At 38.5% G+C, this 23,626-nt stretch overlaps 1 protein-coding gene across 1 annotated transcript in view; it reads right to left on the bottom strand.

Moving 5' to 3' along the window:
• Window positions 1-23,626, bottom strand: part of ATP11B (ATPase phospholipid transporting 11B (putative)) — a 105,525-nt gene that overhangs the window by 62,995 nt on the left and 18,904 nt on the right. Inside the window, exons 2-8 of the mRNA XM_081086605.1 lie at window positions 21,148-21,264; window positions 10,852-10,941; window positions 9,094-9,174; window positions 3,042-3,149; window positions 2,732-2,860; window positions 2,131-2,234; window positions 335-382 (exon numbers count right to left, since the gene is read on the bottom strand). Of these exons, the coding sequence (XP_080942731.1) occupies window positions 335-382; window positions 2,131-2,234; window positions 2,732-2,860; window positions 3,042-3,149; window positions 9,094-9,174; window positions 10,852-10,941; window positions 21,148-21,264 (677 nt within the window). The remainder of the gene's footprint in view (window positions 1-334; window positions 383-2,130; window positions 2,235-2,731; window positions 2,861-3,041; window positions 3,150-9,093; window positions 9,175-10,851; window positions 10,942-21,147; window positions 21,265-23,626) is intronic.

Raw genomic sequence — 23,626 nt, 5'->3', positions numbered from 1 at the left:
AGTCTGTAACACTTATACTTGTTAAACATTATAGAAAACATTTCTTGTATTCTAGACTTCAGTGGGTAAGGATTTGAATAAGAATGTTTATGTTTCCTTTTATGTTACTACCTGATATTATTAGAAAAAAATACAAGTATATAAATAATCTTACTAAATTATTTTGATATTACTTCATGAAATTGCTTCACCCACACTTGTTGCTGCTATACATAACTAGAAGATAAAGTGCTAAGTGCTTTCAAGTGAACCCTTTTACATTATATGAAACTTATCTAATATTTCTTTAACTTGATTTTAGTCCCTCCCCCAAATAATGTGATTTTGTTCTTACCTTACAATTTCTTCCATTTGTTGAGTTATTATCATTCGTCCCATGAATCTATCAAAGAATTCACCATGTTAAAAAAAAAACCCAAATATGTGTTACTTATGACATCAATAAGTGGAAAATTTTAGATACTTTTGGCACTATTCTTATACATGAAACAAACCAACCTTTTCTTTTTATGAATGGTCCAATCATTATGTTAGAAATTATAAAAATCAATATTTACCAGTCATTAAGCTCTAACAATTCTTGCCATCCCACTCCAGCTATGAATGAGGTAATGAATGTAAAAATGTTTTAAAAATGGTGATATAAATGTTATATATTATACCATTATTAGTTTTATCATCATGAGAATTTATATTTACTACATAAGTATACATTATTTAGCCAACAATGAATGCTCACATATTTCATCACAGTTTATTAAATAAGCTTCCTGTGATTAGAATCACTCATTTACTTATTCATGCATTCATTCATCCAACAAATATTCATTGAGCAACTACTATGTGTGAATTAAGCGGTGGGAATAGAGTAGTAAGCAAAAACCTATCAGTGAACTCCAAAGCTTCTAGAATAGGTGGCTTGTTATCAATGAATTTTCATAACCTGCCTTTCAGTTCCAAATTCCACTACTTAAACAGCTCCATAGCACAGTCAATTCAAATGAACAATTATTTTCTACTACAGTGAGAAGTGAATTTTGAGTTGAAGCAAATTCTAGACAGAGCTTCATGTTAATCATTTAACTAGGCAAGGCAATATTAAGCATTCCCTTTCAATGTCCCCTATTATTCCTCCTGTTTCCAGGTCACAGATGGTTTATCCCTTTGGCTTCATTGTTTCTTGCTAACCTCTTATTTCTGCTTCATTCAGCTGTCTGTATCAGGGAAATGCACTGCTGTATTTTTGTTTTTTTTTAAATCTCCACTTAATGGATTTTATGTAGCCTTAGGCTTTTATATATATAGATATACACTCAAACACACACATTTCATAAAATGATTCAGAAAATATAAAAAGGATATCAAAAAGGAAATACCATTACAGGTAATCCCACCACTCAGATACAAACACTGCCATTATTTTGGGATATGTTTTCCAGGCTTTTTTCCATACTCATATAGATAAATATGTATCTTAACAACAAAAATGGGACCATACCTTAAATACTGTTGGTAATACCCTCCCCCACTTAACATCAGTTACTGAGTAAAAGTGAGTTTAGTATATCACTTTAATAATAAAAAGTTGTTCCTATTTCGCAGCCCACAATAATTAGTATATCACTGGAAGATGACTTACTCTGTATTTACATACATCAGTTGCAGGATCCTCCCTAGCCCTGGGCCCTGGTTGGGACTTGTGCAGGAGGCAACCAATCAATGTGTTTCTCTCACATCGATATTTCTCTCTGTCATTCCCTCTCTTTTCTACTCTCTCTAAAAAATCAATGGAAAAATATCCTCAGGTGAGGATCAAAAAAAAAAATATTAATCTTACTTCTCCTATAAGTACTATTATTGTTATAAAATTTCCTATTATAGTGATAAAGCCAGTTCATATAGAAAGTAATGGAAAGAAATGTCTGAATAAAAGAGCACTGTTCTGGAATTAACACTTTGGATTAGAATTCTGGCAAATTCTGCTTTAGCCTTTTTTCCCTTTAATGTATCTCTCAACTACCTCCTCTTCAATAATGTCTTTAATTAGCTAATTTCATTGCATGTTTATGATGGTAAAAATGAGATCTGTAAACAGGACTTAAAATGAGTAGGTTGACTATCACACCATACCTATACAAGTCTGCTTCTGGTTGCTGACATTCTATCACAGCTACAAGAGTGTCCAAATTAGCAACTGTTCGTAATACTGTTGTTTCTGGAACTGCCACATGAGTCTGAAAAAAACAACAAGGATTAAACTGCACTTTCAAGATCTAAATGGAACCCTACATATCATCTATTTACAGTAAACGTACAATATTACATAAATTGTAATATAATCAGGTGTACAACCGTGATTAGACATTTATATAACTTACTAAGTGACCCCCTCTGATAATCTAGCAACCATCTGGCACCATATATACATATATATTCCCTATGCTGTACTTTATAGCCTCATCTATTTCAAACCTCCCTTATCTAAAAAAAACACCAAAATATTAAAATATTTTATTTTTCCTAAAAACACTTCCCATTTTTCTTTAACTTGACTAAACCATGTGAGGCTACCCTTGAAATAAATATAAAACATTATTTCTTTTAAAAAACTTAGTGATTCTTAAAATTTTCAGTAATTTAAAAATATTTCGCCTTTATCAGGTCAAATTTTATTACCTTAACCAAAGGAAAATATCACTATAATCCAAAGGCATTTTATACACATACAAACCTTTAGGTTAGTTTCTCCATCCAAACTAGCAGTTGTAATGTGACAAGAACCATCGGGTCGATCTGAGGACAGAAGCACCAAATCTGCAGGGAAGATTTCATCTTTGGCTATTCGAACAATATCACCCACCTATGAAGAATTTTGGGGAGAGTGAATATACCAGTTTTAAAAGGCAAGGACTAATTGGGTTCTAAACAAGTAGTCTATCACAATATTTTAATGTAGAAAAGCAGGCTTTTAATAAAATTAATCAGATTAAAGTTTGTGACATCAAAATATAATTGATATACATTATTTACTAAATGCATACCCGGATGTTTTTTGATCTCGTTTTTACAAGGCCACCACTTCGAACAACATAAACAGGAGCTCCATTTACTTCATTATCTGAGTTATGTCGTAACCAATCTTCATACCCCTGTAAATGTCAAAAGAATAAATGTGTCCTTTTTAGTATAATTAGGAGATATATTTTTTATTGTTGACACTATTACAGATGTCCCCTATCCTCTCCTTTGCCCATCTCTACCCAGCCCCTCCCCCACAACTCCCCTGTCCTTCACCACACTATTGTCTGTGTCCATGGGCTATGAATATATGTTCTTTGGCTAATCTCTTCACCTAATTAGAAGATATTTTTATCAAATGAGAAAAAGAAACATAAAAATCGCCCCCAAACATTCGATTCACCAGAATTATATTAGGCTATTTTGATGCATATACTCATAAAAACTTGGTTTCATTACATACATTTTTCTTATTTTCACAGTATCTCTCCGTTAATTTTTCTCAATTTCCTTATGAAAGCCTCCTTCTGTCATGTTTATGGGCCCTTTTTTCACCCTTCACTTTCTCGCTACAAGATTTCTTGTATACCTGTGGTCTTCAAAAATTTCTGAAATTTATATCTCCAGTTCACATCTTTCTTTTAGACTCTAAACTTGAATATCCAACTGTATTCTTAATATCTCCATTATGATATCTAACATATTGAACATTTCAAAACTAAACCTATGATGTTATCTTCTAAATCTGTTGCATTTTCAATGTTATCCATCTTGACAAATGACATCGCCATCTACTAAGCTGCTCATACTAGAAATCTGGGGAGTCACTTTTTTATTCCTACCTTTCTTTAACACCTAGTCAATCAATAAGTTCTGTTGCTTCTACATACAAATGATATTTTAAACATAAAATATAAATTTATGCAGCCAGTCTGATGTGGCTCAGTCGGTTGGAGCATCGTCCAATATACCAAATGGTGGCAGGTTCGATTTCTAATGAGAACCCTAGACTTGGTGAGTGCAAGAGGTTTGCAATGTTTCTCTCTCCCTCCTTCTTCTCTCTACATATATCTATAATAATAAAAGCATAAAATGCTACACCTTCCGGAAGAAGCTGGGGCTGCGAGGGAAACCCAGGCCCCGGGTGCCATAGGGAAGCTGGTGCCGGCAGCCAGGGCAAGGAAGGCCTACTCTTGCATGAATTTCATGCATCAGGCCTCTAGTATATATATAAAAATTCATACAGCATTATTACAGACAATAAATAGAAAAAAGAACACATTTTAAAACTGATGTTGAATTATTTTACTTTCTTAAACACTAGACCAATAGAATTATTATTTGTACTTCCAAAAAATATGGTAGGGTATGTGGATCATCATTAAAAAGGGAAACAGACATAAGCATTTCACAAAGACTAAGTGGACGTTTTGTGTTATTTCAAAGAAAATTCAAGAACTCAGAGGTATAACACAAGATAACAAAATGGTATCTGATAGCATTAAGTGATAAAAGAACAGAATGTGTTGTGTTCTATGCTAACATTTGTGGGGGAAAAATGCTTACCTTTGAAAACACTCTGTATCAATATCTGGACTAATGTACAAATAATGGCTTCCTCAGGGGAGGAGAACCAGGAGACGGGGTTGGGGGTGGTGGTGGTAGGAGTATAAATGACTTTTATTATATGAGATTTTGTACTTTCTATTTTTTAAAACATGTGCATCTATTACCTAAAAATATTAGAACACTGTAACATATAAAGCAAATATTAAAAATTACTTCAAGATATTTTTTCAGGGAGAAACCTTTTGTGAAACCATTCTTAAAGTATTTAAATGATGCAGCCCTAGCCAGATAATTCAGTTGGTTAGAGCATCATCCCGATATGCCAAGGCTGCCAGTTTGATTCCTGGTCAGGGCACATACAAGAATCAACCAATGAATGCATAAATAAGTGGAACAACAAATTGATGTTTCTTTCTCTCTGAAAAAAAAAAAAATTATGCTGGCCCCACTGAAGATGTGGTATGCCAATTTTAAAGAAATTTAATGGAGGGTCAAAACTTTTTTTTCTGAAACTGTCAAAAAACATAGTTCCTTTTATAGCCAGATGACATTAATAATAAAAACATTATCATTTATAACACAAGTTCACAAATTTTAATCCATCCAACATGTTACTGCCAGATTAATCTTTCTAAAACATTGTTTTAATTCGCTATCCTGTTCAAAGCCCCCTCAATAACTCTCCGATGTTTAGACCAAAGAATCTTCCAGCCTGATTAACTTACCAAGCTACATTTCCAGTATTACTTTTTAGTACTTTCCTACATAGTGTCAAACATTAGTCAGCCATGTCATTTCACAAAAAAGGTCTTGCCTTTTCTACATTTGGGAATTTCCGTAAGTTGTTCGTTGATACTTTACCTTTTTCACCAATTGTCATTTACTCTTATTCCCAGTCTCATCTCTAAAAATGTTCCTTCCATGAAACCCTCCTTGATTATCCAGACAGTGCTGCATCCTTTCTCTGAACACCTACAGCTCACTGGGTCTGACCACTACCTTACTGAACTATAACTGCCTTTGTGTTTGGGTTTATCTTCCCTACTTCATAGGTTTTATGCTCAGAGAAGGCAAAGACTATGCTGTTTACCACAGCACTACACCTTGCATTACATAACTAAAAAAACCTTTAATATGCAAGTATGGTTGGGAGAAGTTAAAAAAACAAGAAAACTAACATCTTTACTCAGAGTATAAAAACTGATAATATAGCTTTTCTTATTTTGATAAAAGGACAAAGGACAAAGGCAGACTAAAAGGAAAGAAAAAGGAAAGACTGGACATGGCAACTTGCATTTGTACAATTTTTCTAAAATTTATTCTACTGATCTATATGAATGGGCAGATAAACCTGAACAGTATATTCTAGTATGTTGTGTGTTATTAAATGAACACAATGTAGGAATAGTTGTTAGAAAAGAGAAAACTCTGAATCCTGATGTTGTAAAGGGAAAAAATCCTTATATATCAAATTTTCTCTTTGAAATTATGATCTTTCATATTTCTGCTTTTGCTTTAGTTGTCAAGAAGCTCTCATGTAAATTTAGGACTTAACTACGTCAACCACAGTAACACAGGTTTGAGGTATAATCTTTCTGCTTTTTATATTACGTGTTTTTATTTAACCCATTCTAAAAGGAGAGAGGATGTCAATAATAACAAATATATTTAACTTCTATTTTGCAGATTTTTATCAGCATTTTTCAATTTGGTTAATGGCATCACATTCCAAATAAACCCAGGCTATATTAGGCCAAATATATAAACACTAGAGGTCCGGTGCACAAAAATTTGTGCACTTGGGGGGTCCCTCAGCCCGGCCTATGCCCTCTTGCAGTCTGGGATCCCTCGGAGGATGTCCACCTGCTGGCTTAGGCCCGCTCCCTGGGGGATCGGGCCCAAGCTGGCAGTCAGACATCCCTCTGGCAGCCCAGCAGCCCTTGGGGGATGTCTACTTACCATCAGGGAGCAGACCTAAGCTGCAGTCGGACATCCTTAGTGCTGCTGAGGAGGTGGGAGAGGCTCCCGCCACCACTACTGTGCTGGCAGCCATCAGCCTGGCTTGTGGCTAAGCAGAGCTCCCCCTGTGGGAGCGCATTGACCACCAAGGGACAGCTCCTGCATTGAGTATCTGTCCCCTGGTGGTCAGTGTGTGTCACAGTGACCAGTCATTCCCAGTCGTTCTGCTGTTAGGGTCAATTTGCATATTACCCTTTTATTATATAGGATAGAGGCCTGGTGCATGGGTGGGGGCTGGCTGGTTCCTCCATCACTGGGGCAACCAAGCCTCCTGCTTCTCCAGCTCCGTGGCTGCCAGCCTCCATCTTGGTTGGGTTAATTTGCATATAGTTGCTCTGATTGGCTGGTGGGTGTGGCTTAAGGCATAGTGAAGGTACGGTCAATTTGCATGTTTGTCTTTTAATAGTGTAGATTGGGAAACCAGGGTAAGAAGTACTGCAACATTTTAAATTACTTCAAAAAAATAATAGCTTCATTCATTCATTCATTCATTCATTCATTCATTCATTTATCTGTCAAGCAAATTATTTATTGGAGATATAATCAGAGCATGACCTTGTTCTGGTCACTAGAAATAAACTGGTTTATAAAAAAACGTATCTGCCCTCACAGAGCTGAATATTCAAATGAAGGCAAAAGACAAACAAATAAACATTTATTCAACAGAAACAGGTAGCACCAAATGATAGGAAGAAAAAAGACCAGAGGAGAAAATGAGAGAATGACATGGTCAGGAAAAGCCCAAGCTATCCCAGTGGAAAAGTTGCACAGTTGTACATGAGTGTCGGAGTTCAGGCAATAGATTCAGGATACATATATATTTGGGAACCATTAACATATAAATGGTACTTTAAGCCACTACCATAAATGAAATTACCTAAAAGGGAACTACATATAGAAAATAGGTCCAAGGGACAAATCTGTGTTACTCTGATGAAATAAATGACATCTGCAAAACCAAGTAAATATGTGACCATATGAAGTGATTTGAATGCTGACTGACAGTTTCCAAAAGAACACTAAAGGAAAATCAAACAGTGAGAGCAGTAGCATGATATTCCGACATACTAGATATATAAGGTAATTGTTAAAATATATTACATCTCAGATTATAAAATGTTTGTCAATTTTACTTCCAAAGCAATTTAAACCTTATCCCTAAATCTTATAAAATGAAAATTTATCAAATTTACATAAGAAAATTCAACTAACTCTCTTTCAAGTGGAAGGAACAATCTCTGTATAACTGAGGTCCTGCCAAGATCTTTAGAGAAATGGTAGTTATAAAGACATGACCTTTCTACAGATTCCTTTATTTCTAACTTGACATGTTTATCCAATAATAATCTTCTTTTCTATATCTAGAATTTAATACCAATTCAAGATTTGGTTGAAGCTATTTCCCACTAGGGTACAACTTTACATAAAAATCAACTTAACCAGAGAAAGTGTAACAAGTAGGAAAGCACTAAACAATTTTTATTTAAAACTGGAGGCCCAGTGCATGAAATTTGTGCACTCGGGGGGTGGGGAGGGTATTCTTCAGCCTGACCTGCGCCCTCTCACAGTCCGGGAGACTCAGGGAGCAGGCCTAAGCCATCAGTCAGACATCCTTACACTGCGATGGAGGTGGGAGAGGTTCCCACCACCAACACTGCGCTTGCCAGCTGTGAGCCCAGCTCAGGGCTTCTGGCTGAGCGTCGCTCCCCCTGGGGGAGTGAACTGACCACCAGGGGGAAGCTCCTGTGTTGAGCATCTGCCCCCTGGTGGTCACTGACCGTCACAGCGACTGGTCGCTCAGCTGTCTGGTCGATTTGCATATTAGCCCTTTATGATATAGGATCTTCATGCTAGAAGTACATGCTCCACTCCCCATAAACATATCCATTTTGAATTGTATTTTCTTTTCTTTTTTTGTTAATTCTCACCTGAGGATATTTTTCCATTTATTTTTTAGAGAGAGTGGAAGGGATGGGAAGAGAGAGAAAAAAAACATCTATTGCAGAGACACATCAATTGGTTGACTCCCGCACACTCCCTGACCAGGGCCGAGGATGTAGCCTGCAACTGAGGTATGTGCTCTTGACTGAAATCGAACCTGGGACCCTTCAGTCCTCAAGCTGATACTCTATCCACTAAGCCAAATCAGCTAGAACTGTATTTCTTTGAAATATTGCCAAACTCTACAAAGATGATTATAATAATTATGTTTCATATATAATTTGATTTATACATATAAAATGCTTGTTTTGAACGCTTCCTGGGTATGTCAAGAGAACAACATTTTAACAGTGGTAAACATACCATGAATCACCTGAAATATAATAGTGTGGCTTAACTCAGTTTATTTTTACCATATGCAACATCAAAAACATTTGCTGCTTTCTTATGGAAATTATTTTCTCAACAATAGATGTTCTCTTGGAGTGGACATATTTAGCAACTTGCAAATGACATGGGGAAACAAGAATAGGAAGCAATTCATACCTGTTTTATGGCAGTTACTGTTATCACAAAGAATAATGGAAGTCCACTGGTAATTGGACTGGTAGGTGTATCAATCATAAGCTGGATTTTAAAAAAAAGAATGCAGAATATTATATTTTTATATTGTACATATCATGCTATTAACATCTTAAATCTCAAACATACTAGGAATTCTGAGAACACTATACAAAATGAGTATCATAGTCCAGAGTAAAAATAATAGGAGGGACATATTATACAGTGAGGATAATTTAGTTCAGTTTTACAAGTTCACTTTATTGGCTCTTATATGGGGTTAGAATATCTAAATCTACTGGATACCCACAAATATTGTTAGAGTAGACTCAGTCATTTATCTGCCTTCTTAACAGAGAGTACTTCAGTTCTTCCTCAATATTTGCCAAGGGGTGGAGCTACAGCTGTTCTGAATCTCATTTCACACTTCTTCGCCCATCCTGATAAATGCTGAAAAGTCTGTCAGTAATTTTTACGCTGGGATTCAGAATAAACTCACTACTTAGGGAGACAGAGCAAGGAATGGGACTAGAGAAAGAGTTTTTCTTCCATAAGTGATTTTGTTAAATCTAGCAGAGCCAGAAAGGGTACAGCTTGGAAAATGATGCTGCAATTATTATGAACATCATACAACTGAGGTTTTAAAAGCTGCTGGAGAAGTAAAGAAATTTCTGCACTAATTATGTTTTGCTAGTTAGAATATGACTCTAAATAATTTACTATTAATGTTCCTTTACACCATAGAGGACAATTAAATTTGTTCTATTCCACAGAGAAGCTGAATTCCTGATTTTAGCTGGTAATTTCACAAACGCATGTTATGTGACACGATTAGTATAAATTTCTCACATTTCTGAGAAAACCAAGCTGATGTTCTATTGATAAAAAAAAAAAAAATCAGAAGTTTCTTCTTTGTTCATGAAGAAAAGCAATTTTTAGAAAATAGCAAATGTTTCCTCAAGCTTTAAAGTAATAACTTGGCAAGTGTTTTTTTTCTTTTGAAATTCTAGGTTCTACTGAGAGAAAAGTTCAGGGTTCATACGAAAATTCAATGCCACATTGGAAGAAACTGCTAAAGTATTATCAGAAAAAAATAATCTTTTTAAAAGAAAATAGTAATAACTATTTTTAAATATTGATTCATACTCAAGTTTCATAAGCTATTCTCTTGATATTTTGATATTAAGAAAAAAAAGCAATGTGAGATTAAGAAACTGTTAAATAGCCTATAATTAATACTGGTTCAAGTTAAAAAAACGGTCTCCTAAACAAAAATCTATTTTCATGAGGATTGTTAAAAATGAAAAAAAGAAAATTATTTTAAATAAAAGTAAAATTGACATTAAAAAAAAAAAAAAAGAAAAATTCACTTTGTACCAAGATGGCTCTATAGGCAAAAATGTGTCAAAAACATGTGCTGCATATTAAAACCCAAAATATTTATGTTCTGAACGAGCATCTTAAAGATGATGTTATTTTCTTGGCTTTGATTATGGTTATCAGCACCACAGCATATCAATAAAATGAAACAAATAAAATTAATCTTAAAATTCACTGGCTAGTTTTTAGAAATTTAGATGTGGTTAAATCATTGTATTCATTGAATATGATGGGTAAGCTCTGCAGAAAAAAAATATCACCCCAAAAGCAAATGATTTAGAATGCTATGTAACTTTTCCCTGACAACGTATTTTTAGAAATTTTATCTATAAATTTAATGATCTATTGAATGATAAAGCTTACCTGAACCAAAAATATAATAAGAAAATAAAAATTTGCCACTCTTCTGAATTGTTCAAATAAATTCTTTGGAACAAAATTCCACACAGTGTACTAAAAAAAAGAAAGAGAAGAGAACAATAAATTAATGTTTAAAAATAATATACACTCTATGGATAGAATAATAAAAGTGAAATCCAATTTACTAAAATTCATGTAACTCTTTTTTTAATGATTGAAATTTGTTGGATTTCTTTCTTTCTAAAGTTTACAAAAAAAAAAAAAAATGAAACGCTTCACAATTTGTATGCCATACTAATCTCTGTATTGTTCCAATTTTAGTATATGTGCTGCTGAAGTGAGCACTTGTGTAATTCTTATTTTATTGTTGACTTTATTATAGATGTCCCCCATTTCCCTACCACATTTGCTCCTTTCACCCTGCCCCAAGCTATAGAAACTATCTGATTTTTAGAGTCTCAAAATTTTATTCTACTCTTTTTCCTTTTACTATTTATTGGCAATTTTAGTATAATTTTTAAAAATAAGGTAAACTGTAACCTAGCAATTTTTCTACTAAATTCTTGATATTTTAGAAGCTGGAGAAGGCAGATATAAAACAACATTAAAAAAAAAAAACCTGTTTAGCCAGTGTGGCTCAATGGCACTACTGTCAGTCAGCCCATGCACCAAAGGGTCTCAGAATCAATTCCAATCAAGGGAACGTACCTGCGTAAGGAGACAACCAAGTAATGTGCTTCTTTCACATCAATATTTCTCTCCTTTTCTTCCCCTCAGCTCTCCCTTCCACCCACTTAAAAAATAAATGAAAAAAATATCCTGTTGAGGATTAACAAAAAAATAAAAAAAACTTTCGATAAGTGATCACTGGAATACTCACCAAGAAAATCTCATAAAGGATATGAAAATCTTGCACAGTTTAAAGTAAAACAGTGAAGCATAATGGTTAAGAACATAGATGGTAGGGGGTTTAAATTGCTCTGGCCTACATCCTAATTCCAGGTCACTAAATGACCTTGTTAACCTCTATTAAAAGAGGACAATAATAATATTGTATTTTATAATCATCCTATCTAATAAAAGAGAAACATGGTAATTAGCGTACGACCGCTACCCTTCCTATTGGCTAATCAGGGTGATATGCAAATTAACTGCCAGCCAAGATGGTGGCCGGCAGCCAGGCAGCTGGAAATGAACATGAGGCTTGCTTGCTTCAGTGATGGAGGACTCCAACGTTCCCCGCCTGCCTTGCCAGCCTCTGAGTCTGCAGTTTGAAAAATTGTAATAAATATAGAAGCTAAACAAAACCCCAGAAACCTGCTTTCAGCGAGCCGGGATCTCAGAGCTGGAGTTATACATTGTTTCGAATATAGAACCCAGCAGAGGCCTCAGAGCTGGAGCCAGAGCTAAAGCTGGCCCAGAATAAAAAAGAAAAAAGAAAAAAAGGAGCAGTTGGGAGCTTCAGTCACCCACGAGCCTGAAAACAGCCCTGAGCCACTCACCCAGGCTGGCCAACACCCCAGTGGGGACCCCCACCCTGAAGGGTGTGTGACCAGCTGCAAACAGCCATCATCCCCTCACCCAGGCTGGCCAAGCACCCCAGTGGGGACCCCCACCCTGGTCCAGGACACCCTTCAAGGCAAACCAGCCAGCCCCACCCATGCACCAGGCCTCTATCCTATATAGTAAAAGGGTAATATGCCTCCCAGCACCGGGATCAGCGTGACAGGGGGCAGTGCCCAAACCCCCTGATCGCCCTGTGGCTCTGTGTGTGACAGGGGGCGGGGCCACAACCTCCCTATCCGCCCTGCTCTGTTCCTGACAGGGGAAGACACCCCAACCTCCTGATCAGCCCTGCTCTGTGCTTGATAGGGGGTGCTCCCCAACCCCCTGATTGCCCTGCGGCTCTGTGTGTGACAGGGTAGAGCCATAACCTCCCCATTGGCCCTGCCCTGAGTGTGAGAGTGGCGGCGCCCCAACCCCCTGATCGGCCCTGTTCTGTGGGTGATAGAGGGTGGCGCCCCAATCCCCCCTCCCCCCATGGGCCCTGCTCTGTGTGTGATGGGGTAGAGCCATAACCTCCCCAACGGCCCTGCCCTGAGTGTGACAGTGGCGGTGCGCCAACCCCCTGATCGGCCCTGCTCTGTGGGTGATAGAGGGCGGCGCCCCAATCCCCTGATCCGCCCTGCTTTGTGTGTGACAGGGGGCGGTGCCCCAACTCCCCTATCGGCCCTACTCTGTGCGTGACAGGGGGGAGCTCCCCAACCCCCTGATCGGCCCTGCTCTGTGCGTGACAGGGGGCAGTGCCCCAACCCCCTGATTGGCCCTGCCTTGAGTGTGACAGAGGGCAGTGCCCCAACCCCCCAATCGGCCCTACCCTGAGCGTGACTGAGGGTGGCATCACAAGCTCCTGATCGCCCTGCTCTGTGCATGACAGGGGGCGGTGCCCCAACTCCCCAGTCGGCCCTGCTCTGAGCCTGACCAGGGTCTGCACCTAGGGATTGGGCCTGCCCTCTGCCACCCGGGAGCAGGCCTAAGCCAGCAGGTCGTTATCTCCCGAGGGGTCCCAGACTGCGAGAGGGTATAGGCCGAGCTGAGGGACCCTCCCCCCCCCCCCCCCGAGTGCACAAATTTTTGTTTACCGGGCCTCTAGTGTTATATAAAGATTGAATGAGCTAATATATTTACAAAGCAATTAGGAAATAACCTGGCTCATATTAATTGCTATGTGTCTGATATATTATTAATCAACTCATAAGCCTGTAATCTATACTAATTATAGAGGAATATGCAAATTGTCTGGGACGCCATCACAGTAACAGTAACGACCAGCAGGTTGCATGGGGCGACAAGTCTGGCACGGGGGTTAGTGAGGGATGACCAAACAACTGAACAGAAGGCTGCGTGGAGCGAACAGGCTGGCAGGGAGGGCAGTTGGGGCGACCAGGCCGGCAAGGGGTGGGGGGGCAATTAGGGGTGACCAGGTCGGCAGGGGTGGCAGTAAGAGGTGACCAGGCCCGTGGGGGGGCATTTAGGGGCGACCAGGCCGGTAGAGGGGGGGCAGATGGGGCGACCAGGCCGGCAGGGGTGGGGGGGGCAGTTGGGGGTGACCAGGCAGGCGAGCAGTTAGGAGCCAGCGATCCCGGATTGTGAGAGGGATATACAACTGCCGGTTTATCGGGCATAACTGGCAGTCAGACATCCCCCAAAGGGTCCCAGATTGGAGAGGGTGCAGGCTGGGCTGAAGGGAGCCCCCTTCCCCCATGTACAAATTTCGTGCACTGGGCCTCTAGGACTATATAATATGGGCAGGGTACAAATACAGTACGAATTTCACTTGTGTCACTCATTACAACACAACTTCATATATGAGATAGGAAAACACTTTATAAGCACTGTTACTTTACCCTATGTACATTCTCCCAGTAGAATGTAAGATCCCTGAGGATAGGAATATTGTTTTATTTATTGCTCTATCTGGCAATTATACTACTACTTGGCACATAGTTGGGAGATCAAAACTTTAATAAAATAGATGGATCCTATATAATAAAAGGGCAATATGCAAATTAACTCTAATGGTGGAATGACCAGAACTACTGCTCAACCATTCACTACCAGGTGCACTGACCACCTCTTGGTCCCTTTCCCCAGCCAGCAGGCTCCAATTGCCCGATGGCGAACAGAGAGCCGGGGGGGTGTGGCGGCAGGAGGCAGGGCTTGCTTCGGGCAGCTGGGGAATATGGCCCTGATCGCAGGCCAGGCCTAGGGACCATACCCTTGCACAAATTTCGTGCACCAGACCTCTAGAAAATAAATAAACATGGTTGAAATGTTTGGGGTTTATTTCCAGATAACTATCCTGATGTCAAGCAATGAAGCCTTAATTGACAATTCAAGATATTTAAAGAGACATTTTACCTAATTTTGTCTGGTGCAATGTAAGACAGTTCTAATTTCTAAAATTGTGTATGTCAAAAATTTACTTTTTAATCAGCTGGTTTGAGACCTGAAACTTCCTTTCCCATATGAGCAATTTATTGTTTAATCCTCAACCAAGGATATGTTTTTATTGATTTTTTAGAGAGAAAGGAAGGAGGGAGGGGAGGGAGAGAGACAGAGAGAAAGAAAGAAACAGCGATGTGAGAGAAACATCCATTGGTTGCTTCCTGTACATGCCCCGACTAGGGATCAAACCCATAACTTAGTTATGTGTTCTGACCAGTTAGATTCCCAAAAGAGCCCACAAAAGCAAATATTTATACAATAGCTAACAACCTTTTTTCTTAGGTGAAATTATATTTTTCAGTTCTAATCTAGGATACCTGAAACATATTTTCCTGTCGTAGAACCAGTGGCTCCAGATTCTGGGATTGGGATTTATGTCAGGGCTCTATAAAGAAGAGAGGTAGATACTTCCCAGCACCAAAACAAATTGCTGTTCAATAACTATACATGAGATGGTAATAACTCTGTTTCAAATAATCTCTAGCTGATCTTAACCGGAGTAAAAATACACTTGTCCCTATAGGGGTCAGAGTATTCCATGTAACTTTCTCAGTCATCAAATCAAATATATAAACTTTATAAGAATTATGTTGGCAATGTCCTAAGTTTACATCAAGCTATTTAAATTAAAACAGTGATAATATATTTTATCTTTCAGAATGCTGAAAAGAACAACTACATAAATTGGCAGAAAGGTAATTGGTTTTAGGACATTTCCTTTGGCTAGCTCAATAATGCAATGGAAAAAGTTAGAATAAATAAGAATTTCTTATGAAAATTAGTTTACAGATGTTAGGGATTGCTGTTTCCAGGTTTTCTAAAATACAAATATATTAATAAATTAAATAAGTTTAAATTCTGTGCTTGTCCTGTCTTATGAGAAGAGGGACACTGGTAAAATAATATTAAACAATATGAAAATATTCTGAGAAAACTAATGATTTATCATGCTTTAAAAATTGCAAATTTTTATGTAATAATGGGCAAGAAATATGAATTAGAAATATAACTTCTCTGCAGTTATGTATATGACTGTATAGTTGACTTTTCTCCTTTGTAAGGTCTGACATTAGTAAGAGAAGAAAAGAAAGATATAATATTAAATCTTTTGCAAAGAAGTTTAAATTTAAAATAAGGTAGCCAGTATGGTAAATTAAATTAAACCAAAACATATCATGCATCTATAACATGCAAGACACTTGCACTGTAAGAGGAACAATGATAAATTCAATATTAAATAAAGGGGATTAAGAACAAAATATCAATAGATGCATTCAAAGATAAAAAATGAAGAAATATACAAAGAATTGAAAGGAAAAAGCAGTTAGAAAGAAAAATTTAATAACATAGGTCATATTTGACATGGGCTATAAGAGAGGAAATTCACAGGCCGAAAATAGAGGGCAAATAGAGGAAGAACATTTTGGGAAGGAAGAACAGTATGAAGAAAGGCAAAGAGGAGGAAAGTTCATTATGGCTTTGTGGGATAAAAGATACTGCACTCTGGAAGAGTTTAAGGGAACAACAGTACACTAAAAAGGTAGTAAAAAAGGAGTAATAGAAGCCAGCCTCATTTGTGGTCAGAAAAAAAAAAAATTGGCCAGAGGGAAGCCAGGGTCCCAGGTGCCAGAGGGAAGCCGGTGCTGGCAGCCCAGAGAAAGGCCTACTCTTACACAAGTTTCATGCATCGGGTCTCTAGTATACATATACAGGCAGTCCTCAGGTTACATCAGACTCGACATACGTCCTTTCATGGTTACGTTGCCATCTCCCATTTATTTATTAAAAAAAAGTTCCATCATTATGACATATGTACGTATGTGCTTTATGTTTTTTATTATTTATTTACCACAAGTAAAGGTCAGGAATTGTTATCTTTCTTTTAAATTTTTTTCACTGTTTCACTTCATTACTGCTGTGCATGTGCTCCAGGTGAGTGACTAGGTGCTTATGTAGGTGGATTCCGACTTACAGAGAAAATCGCATTACGTTGCGCCGAGAGAACAGATCTCTGACGTAACCCGAGGACCTACTGTGTGTGTGTGTGTGTGTGTGTGTGTATATATATACACTAGAGGCCCGGTGCACAAAAATTTGTGCACTCAGGGGGGAAAGGGGGGGGGTCCCTCAGCCCTGCCTGTGCCCTCTCGCAGTCTGGACCCCTCGGGAGATAACGACCTGCTGGCTTAGGCCTGCTCCCGGGTGGCAGAGGGCAGGCCCAATCCCTAGGTGCAGACCCTGGTCAGGCTCAGAGCAGGGCCGATTGGGGAGTTGGGGCGCCACCCCGTTATGCACAGAGCAGGGTGGATCGGGAGGTTGCGATGCCACCCTCAGTCATGCTCAGGGTAGGGCCGATTGGGGGGTTGGGGCACTGCCCCCTGTCACACTGAAGGCAGGGTCGATGGGGAGGTTGCAGCGCCACCCCATCACGCACAGAGCGGGGCCCATCAGGGGGGTTGGGGCTCCGTACCCTGTCACGCACAGAGCAGGGTCAATCAGAGGGTTGGGGAGCTCCCCCCTGTCACGCACAGAGCAGAGCCCATCAGGAGGTTGGGGAGCTCCCCCCTGTCACTCACAGAGTAGGGCGGATCAGGGGGCTGGGGCGCCACCCTCTATCACCCACAGAGCAGGGCCAATCAGGGGGTTGGGGCGCCGCCACTCTCACTCAGGGCAGGGCTGATGGGGAGATTATGGCTCTACCCCATCACACACAGAGCAGGGCTGTGGGGGGGTGGGTTGGGGCACTGCCCTCTATCACCCACAGAGCAGGGCCAATCAGGGGGTTGGGGCGCCGCCACTCTCACACTCAGGGCAGGGCCAATGGGGAGGTTATGGCTCTACCCTGTCACACACAGAGCAGGGCCCGTGGGGGTTGGGGGGTTTGGGGCGCTGCACCCTGTCACACACAGAGCCACAGGGCAATCAGGGGGTTGGGGAGCTCCCCCGTATCAGGCACAGAGCAGGGCTGATCAGGAGGCTGGGGTGCCTTCCCCTGTCAGGAACAAAGCAGGGCGGATAGGGAGGTTGTGGCCCCGCCCCCTGTCAGACACAGCCGCAGAGCGATCAGGGGGTTGAGGAGCTCCCCCCTGTCATGCTGATCCCGGTGCTGGGAGGCCTCTCAGCTCCACTGATCCCGGTGCTGGGAGGCATATTACCCTTTTACTATATAGGATAGAGGCCTGGTGCATGTGTGGGGCTGGCTGGTTTGCCCTGAAGGGTGTCCTGGATCAGGGTGGGGGTCCCCACTGGGATGCCTGGCCAGCCTAGGTGAGGGGATGATGACTGTCTGCAGCTGGTCACACACCCTTCAGGGTAGGGGTCCCCACTGGGGTGCCTGGCCAGTCTGGGTGAGGGGCCGAGGGCTGTTTTCAGGCTGGCGGGTGACGGAAGCTCCCAACCGCTCCTTTTTTTCTTTTTCTTTTTTTATTCTGGGCCAGCTTTAGCTCTGAGGCTCCAGCTCTTAGGCCTCTGCTCCTGAAAGCAGGTATCTGGTTTGTTTCAGTTCTATAATCGAAACAATGTATAACTCCAGCTCTGAGATCCCGGCTCGCTGAAAGCAGGTTTCTGGGGTTTTGTTTAGCTTCTATATTCGTTACAATGTTTCTTAAACTGCAAGCTCAGAGGCCGGCAAGGCAGGCGGGGAACGTTGGAATCCTCTGTCACTGAAGCAAGCAAGCCTCATGTTAGTTTCAAGCTGCCTGGCTGCCAGCCGCCATCTTGGCTGGCAGTTAATTTGCATATCTTGCTGATTAGCCAATGGGAAGGGTAGCAGTTGTACTCCAATTACCATGTTTCTCTTTTATTGGATAGGATATGCATTCTTGAAATTGTGGTAAAAAACATTAATTCTACATTTCTACAAAAACATGCAATCTACAAACTGCAAAAACATAAAGTCTATATTTTATTTTATTTTTATTTATTTATTTTTTAAATATATTTTATTGATTTTTTACAGAGAGGAAGGGAAAGGGATAGAGAGTTAGAAACATCGATGAGAGAGAAACATTGATCAGCTGCCTCCTGCACATCCCCCACCGGGGATGTGCCCACAACCAAGGTACATGCCCTTGACCAGAATCGAACCTGGGACCTTTCAGTCCACAAGCCGATGCTCTATCCACTGAGCCAAACCGATCAGGGCAGTCTATATTTTAAAAATCATGGTTATCAACATGAAATCATAGCGAACACACAAGTGGTAGAGAAGTTCAATATGACTATAAAATAGCAGGTAATCTGGTTTGGAAGTAGTTTAAGAAAACAGTAGTGGAATAAGGAAGTAATAAGGGAGTAATGAGAGAGTTTTCATATGTGCTACAAAAAAGGGCAATACTTATATCAATATCTACTTTTTTGAAACCGTGGTCAAAACATTAAACTTAATACTACTACATATGAAAACAGTCATAAATAGATACTTAATCCCAAGTTTTCCAGGACACATAGCTTTCAGTACTGTTGCAGGAGCTCAGTGGTCCTATGAACTCCTAGCAGATAAAAATTACAAAAACTAGACTTTTAAAAAATTATTGAAAATTCTGGGAAATATCCAAAATATAAATAGAAACTGAAAAGAGTTCAATTTTTTTTTTAATTGCAAATGGAAGGAGTATGAATTGTCAGCTATGGCTTCTTAGTCTGAGACACTACCCAAACTCACAGTATGGCAGCCAAACAAGAGAAAACTACACCATTATCAATAAAATATGACAGAGATTAGAGTTCAGGGCTGGGAAAGTAGCTGAAAACATAAGGGGAAAATACTGGTAGTGAAAGAACCACAAAAGAAAAATGACCCAAATTCAGAAAATAGTTAAACCATGCACTAAAAAGGAATCAACTAGTGGTACTGCAACAACAACAAAGACGAGTCTCAGGAGTATTATGTTAAGTGAAAAGAAGTCAGACACAATAGACTCATACTGTATGACTGTATTTATATGAAATTCCAGAAAAGACAAAACTATAGCTACAGAAAGTACATCAGTGGTTGCTAGTGCTAGAAATGAGAAGGAGAAATGGCTGCTAATTTTTGGAGTGGTGAATATATTCTACATCTTGAATTGTGGTGGTGGTGGTCACATGATCTTATCCATTTGTAAAAACTCATCAAACTATACACTTAAATTTGTGAATTTATTGTACATAAATTATATCCAAAGCTTTTTTTAAAAAAAACCTTAAAATTTTCAAGACTTTTACTTCTTGAATAATTTACTAAGAACTGTGTCATTAATTTAGAGCTCCTCTATTACTCCTGTATTTCCCCTTTCTGCTGTTTTAGAACTACTGATGAGATAGGTCACTAATGGTGTGTTGCATGTGCAAATAATGTGAATAGGCCAAAGGAATCTGATCTTTCCCAAGGATATTGTCCTAAGACATTATCCTTGGGAAAGATCAGATCAGTTTAGAGAGAAAATTATTAGTCACTCTTGAGGAAAGGAAAGGAGTAACACAAAAATGCTTCTTAAGGTGGTCTATTAAGCAATACATATGATCTAAGAAGAACGTTAGCCTTAGTCTCTTTGATTCACATCCTCTATAAATGCACTGTCCAATAAGGTAACCATTAGATGCATGTGGCTATTGACATTTAAGATGAATAAAGTTCTTCAGCTGCATTAGCCACATTTCAAGGCATAAATAGCCCTATGTGGCTAATGGCTATCATATTAGTGTGGAAAGCATTTCCACCATGAGAGAAGTTTATTGGACAGTATTACTCTATAATCTTCACTTTCAAAATAAACTAAGAGATTTTAAAAATGAAACAAGGAAGAATATGTAAGAATGAAGCAGTATTTGATACTATAAAATGTTTACAGAAAAGGATAAAATTGGAAGAAATCAGGCTTTTTAAAGTTGCACAGAACTGAGGTCAAACTCCAGTCTCATCACTTACTAGTGTGCAACCCTCAGTAAATTATTTCCCAGCAATTCAAATGATGAAACTGGTACAAAATGAGTGTAACACTTTCTAAAGCTATCTCAGAGTTGTTGTAAAGGTTAAATGATATGAGAAGTACCTAATACAGTGCCTGGCACTAAGTATAAATATTAGTTTCTTAGTTTAATTGCAACTAAAGATAATTTTTAGTATGTTGGCTACATGCTATTAACAGTGGGCAACTCCTCTTATTTTACAGCTCACAATTTTGGTTAAGATAAATCTACCAACCATTTCCTTGAATTTTTAAGGTAATAAATGTACGCTAGAATACACAAATCACTTTACAAAACAAAGTGATACATATATATAATTTTAATAATAGTGTTAATTCTTACCTTAGATGAAATGATCCGGTTATCTATAAATTTCTGAGGTGTGTAAAGGCCATTCAGAGGAAACCTGTTGGCTATATAAATAGTTCTTGTGTCACTTTGATGTGGTGGGTCAAAACCCTAAGAAAAAGCAAAGAAAAATAATGGTCAACAATATTAGTTGTTATGATTCTTTACATTTGGTTTTAACTAACTGCTCAGATTACACATATTACTGGCCTTGAATTACATACAGTATAGACTTTATTTATTAGCAGAGTTAAGCCACATATTTTTTTCGTTCACAGGTAAACAGGAACATTTTATTCAGATATAAAATAACCAGGTAACAGCTCTGGTAATGAAAACTAGTCCGTACTATCAGAAATGCTACCACAAGAAAAAAAAAATATCATAGAAGAGTAGCTAGGACCTAGTTAGCACCTACCACATGTGATGAAAAAGGTTTATATTTTATTTATTCTATACTCAGATCACCTTGGTTTCAAAGAACTTTGTTTCCAGAGGATTTACAATGCATTAGGCCTTGCTAGACTCATTCCATACAATCATCTCTTTGTGCTAATTACATTATCAACTGACTCCCTGAAATATGGTTATAATTCTGGTCTCAAAATTTAAACAACCATAGCTCAAGGTACATTTAATAATGATCTCTACTGGAAAAGTTTGCACTGATAAGAATACTAATACTTCATTCGTATAGTGTTGTACTCTTTCCCTGGTAAATCTCTGGATCTCCTTGACAAGCTAAAAGCAGTCACCAAATGCCAAAACCTTTTTATTTTTGTTCTAACAGACAATGATTTGGAATTTCTTAGATTTTTGTTTTTTTACAGTGGTCAAGGGTTATTTATTAGTACTACTAAATTAAAAGGTCAACAATTGTGAAGCACTGTGGGAGTGTAGAATGCACAATTTTGGTAGAAATAATATGGTCAAACTAAAATGATTAATACTGAAAAAATGCAAGTATTAATTGGTGGTAAAAATTAAGCAGGTTGGTTAAATTCCAGTTTGTTTACATTGGTATAAACACATGTATTTGGGTGAATTATAAAATATTAAACGTGAGTCAAAATATAGAGGATACAAAACCATATTCTAACTGTATTATTAATGTTATATTTATTGAAAAATTTTAACTGAAAGAATGATTTACCTCTATTTTTACTATATAAAATGTTTAAATCAGGAAAAAAATTAAAAGGTCAATTAAATTTGATATTCATAAACTAGAATAATCTATTTTCAGATATTAAGGACTCTAATTTTATAATCTACTAAGTAATGTGGCTGCCATTCAATGCTTAGGATCCCTGTAAAAGTTCTACTAAGCACAGACAAATAGTGGAAATTCCCATATTACCTAGAGGGATATTTTATTTAGTACATCAGAATATTAACAGTATGATGTATGATTTTCAACTGCTGTTATTCTGATTTTTAAAAATTTATTTTGTGATCTTAGAAATAGATAGTACAGGACTGTGAATTAAATGCATTTGTATGCTCCATTAAAAAATAAACATACACGTGAAGTTAAATTTTATAGTGATGGCCTCATCTTGTGGATCTGAAGGTGCCATTTGCTGTCTGATTTCAAAATCAGTTTCTTCAAGGATATCTAGTTTTTCATTTTTTAACCTTATTTTTATTGTTGACACTATTACAGATGTCCCCACTTCCTCTCCCTTGCTCACCTCCACCTAGCCCGACCCCTTTTCCCTCTGGCTATCACCACATTTTTGTCTGTGTCTATGTGTTATGTTTATATATCTTTTGGCTAATCCCTTTACCTTCTTTCATTCAGTCTCCCCTCCCTCCACTCCTTTGACAGCTGTTTGTTCCATGTATCCATGTCTCTGTTTCTACTTTGTACATTAGTTTATTCTGTTCATTAGTTTCCACATATAAATGATATCATATGGTATTTGTCTTTCTCTGGCTTATTTCACTTAGCATAATAATCTCCAGATCTATCCTTGCTGTCAAAAAAGGTAAGATTGGGTTTTTTTAATGGCTGAGGAGTATTTCATTATGTAAATGTACTGTAGCTTGTTTATCCACTCATCTAATGGACACTCGTGCTGCTTCCAAATCTTGGCTATTGTAAATAACGCTACCATGAACATAGGAGTGCATATATTCTTTCGAATTAGTGTTTTGAGATTCTAAGGATATTACAAGTGGGATTACTGGGTCAAAAGGCAGTTCCATTTTTAACTGTTTGAGGCCAACTCCATACCACTTTCCAAAGTGGTGGCACCAGTGTGCAATCCCACTAACAGTGCACAAGGGTTCCTTTTCTCCACAAACTCACCAGCACTTGTTAATTCATTGATGAAAGCCATTCTGGGAGGAGTAAGGTGATATCTCACTGTGGTTTTAATTTACATCTCTCTGATGATTTGTGATTTTGAGCATTTCTTCATGTATCTATTGGTCATCTGTATGTCCTCTTTGGAGAAGTGTCTATTCA

Source organism: Myotis nattereri (genome assembly GCF_964212035.1).
Source record: "Myotis nattereri genome assembly, chromosome: 3".
Lineage (NCBI taxonomy): Eukaryota > Metazoa > Chordata > Mammalia > Chiroptera > Vespertilionidae > Myotis > Myotis nattereri.
Note: the sequence above shows the minus strand (reverse complement) of the source record. Positions and strands in the feature narration are given on the sequence as shown.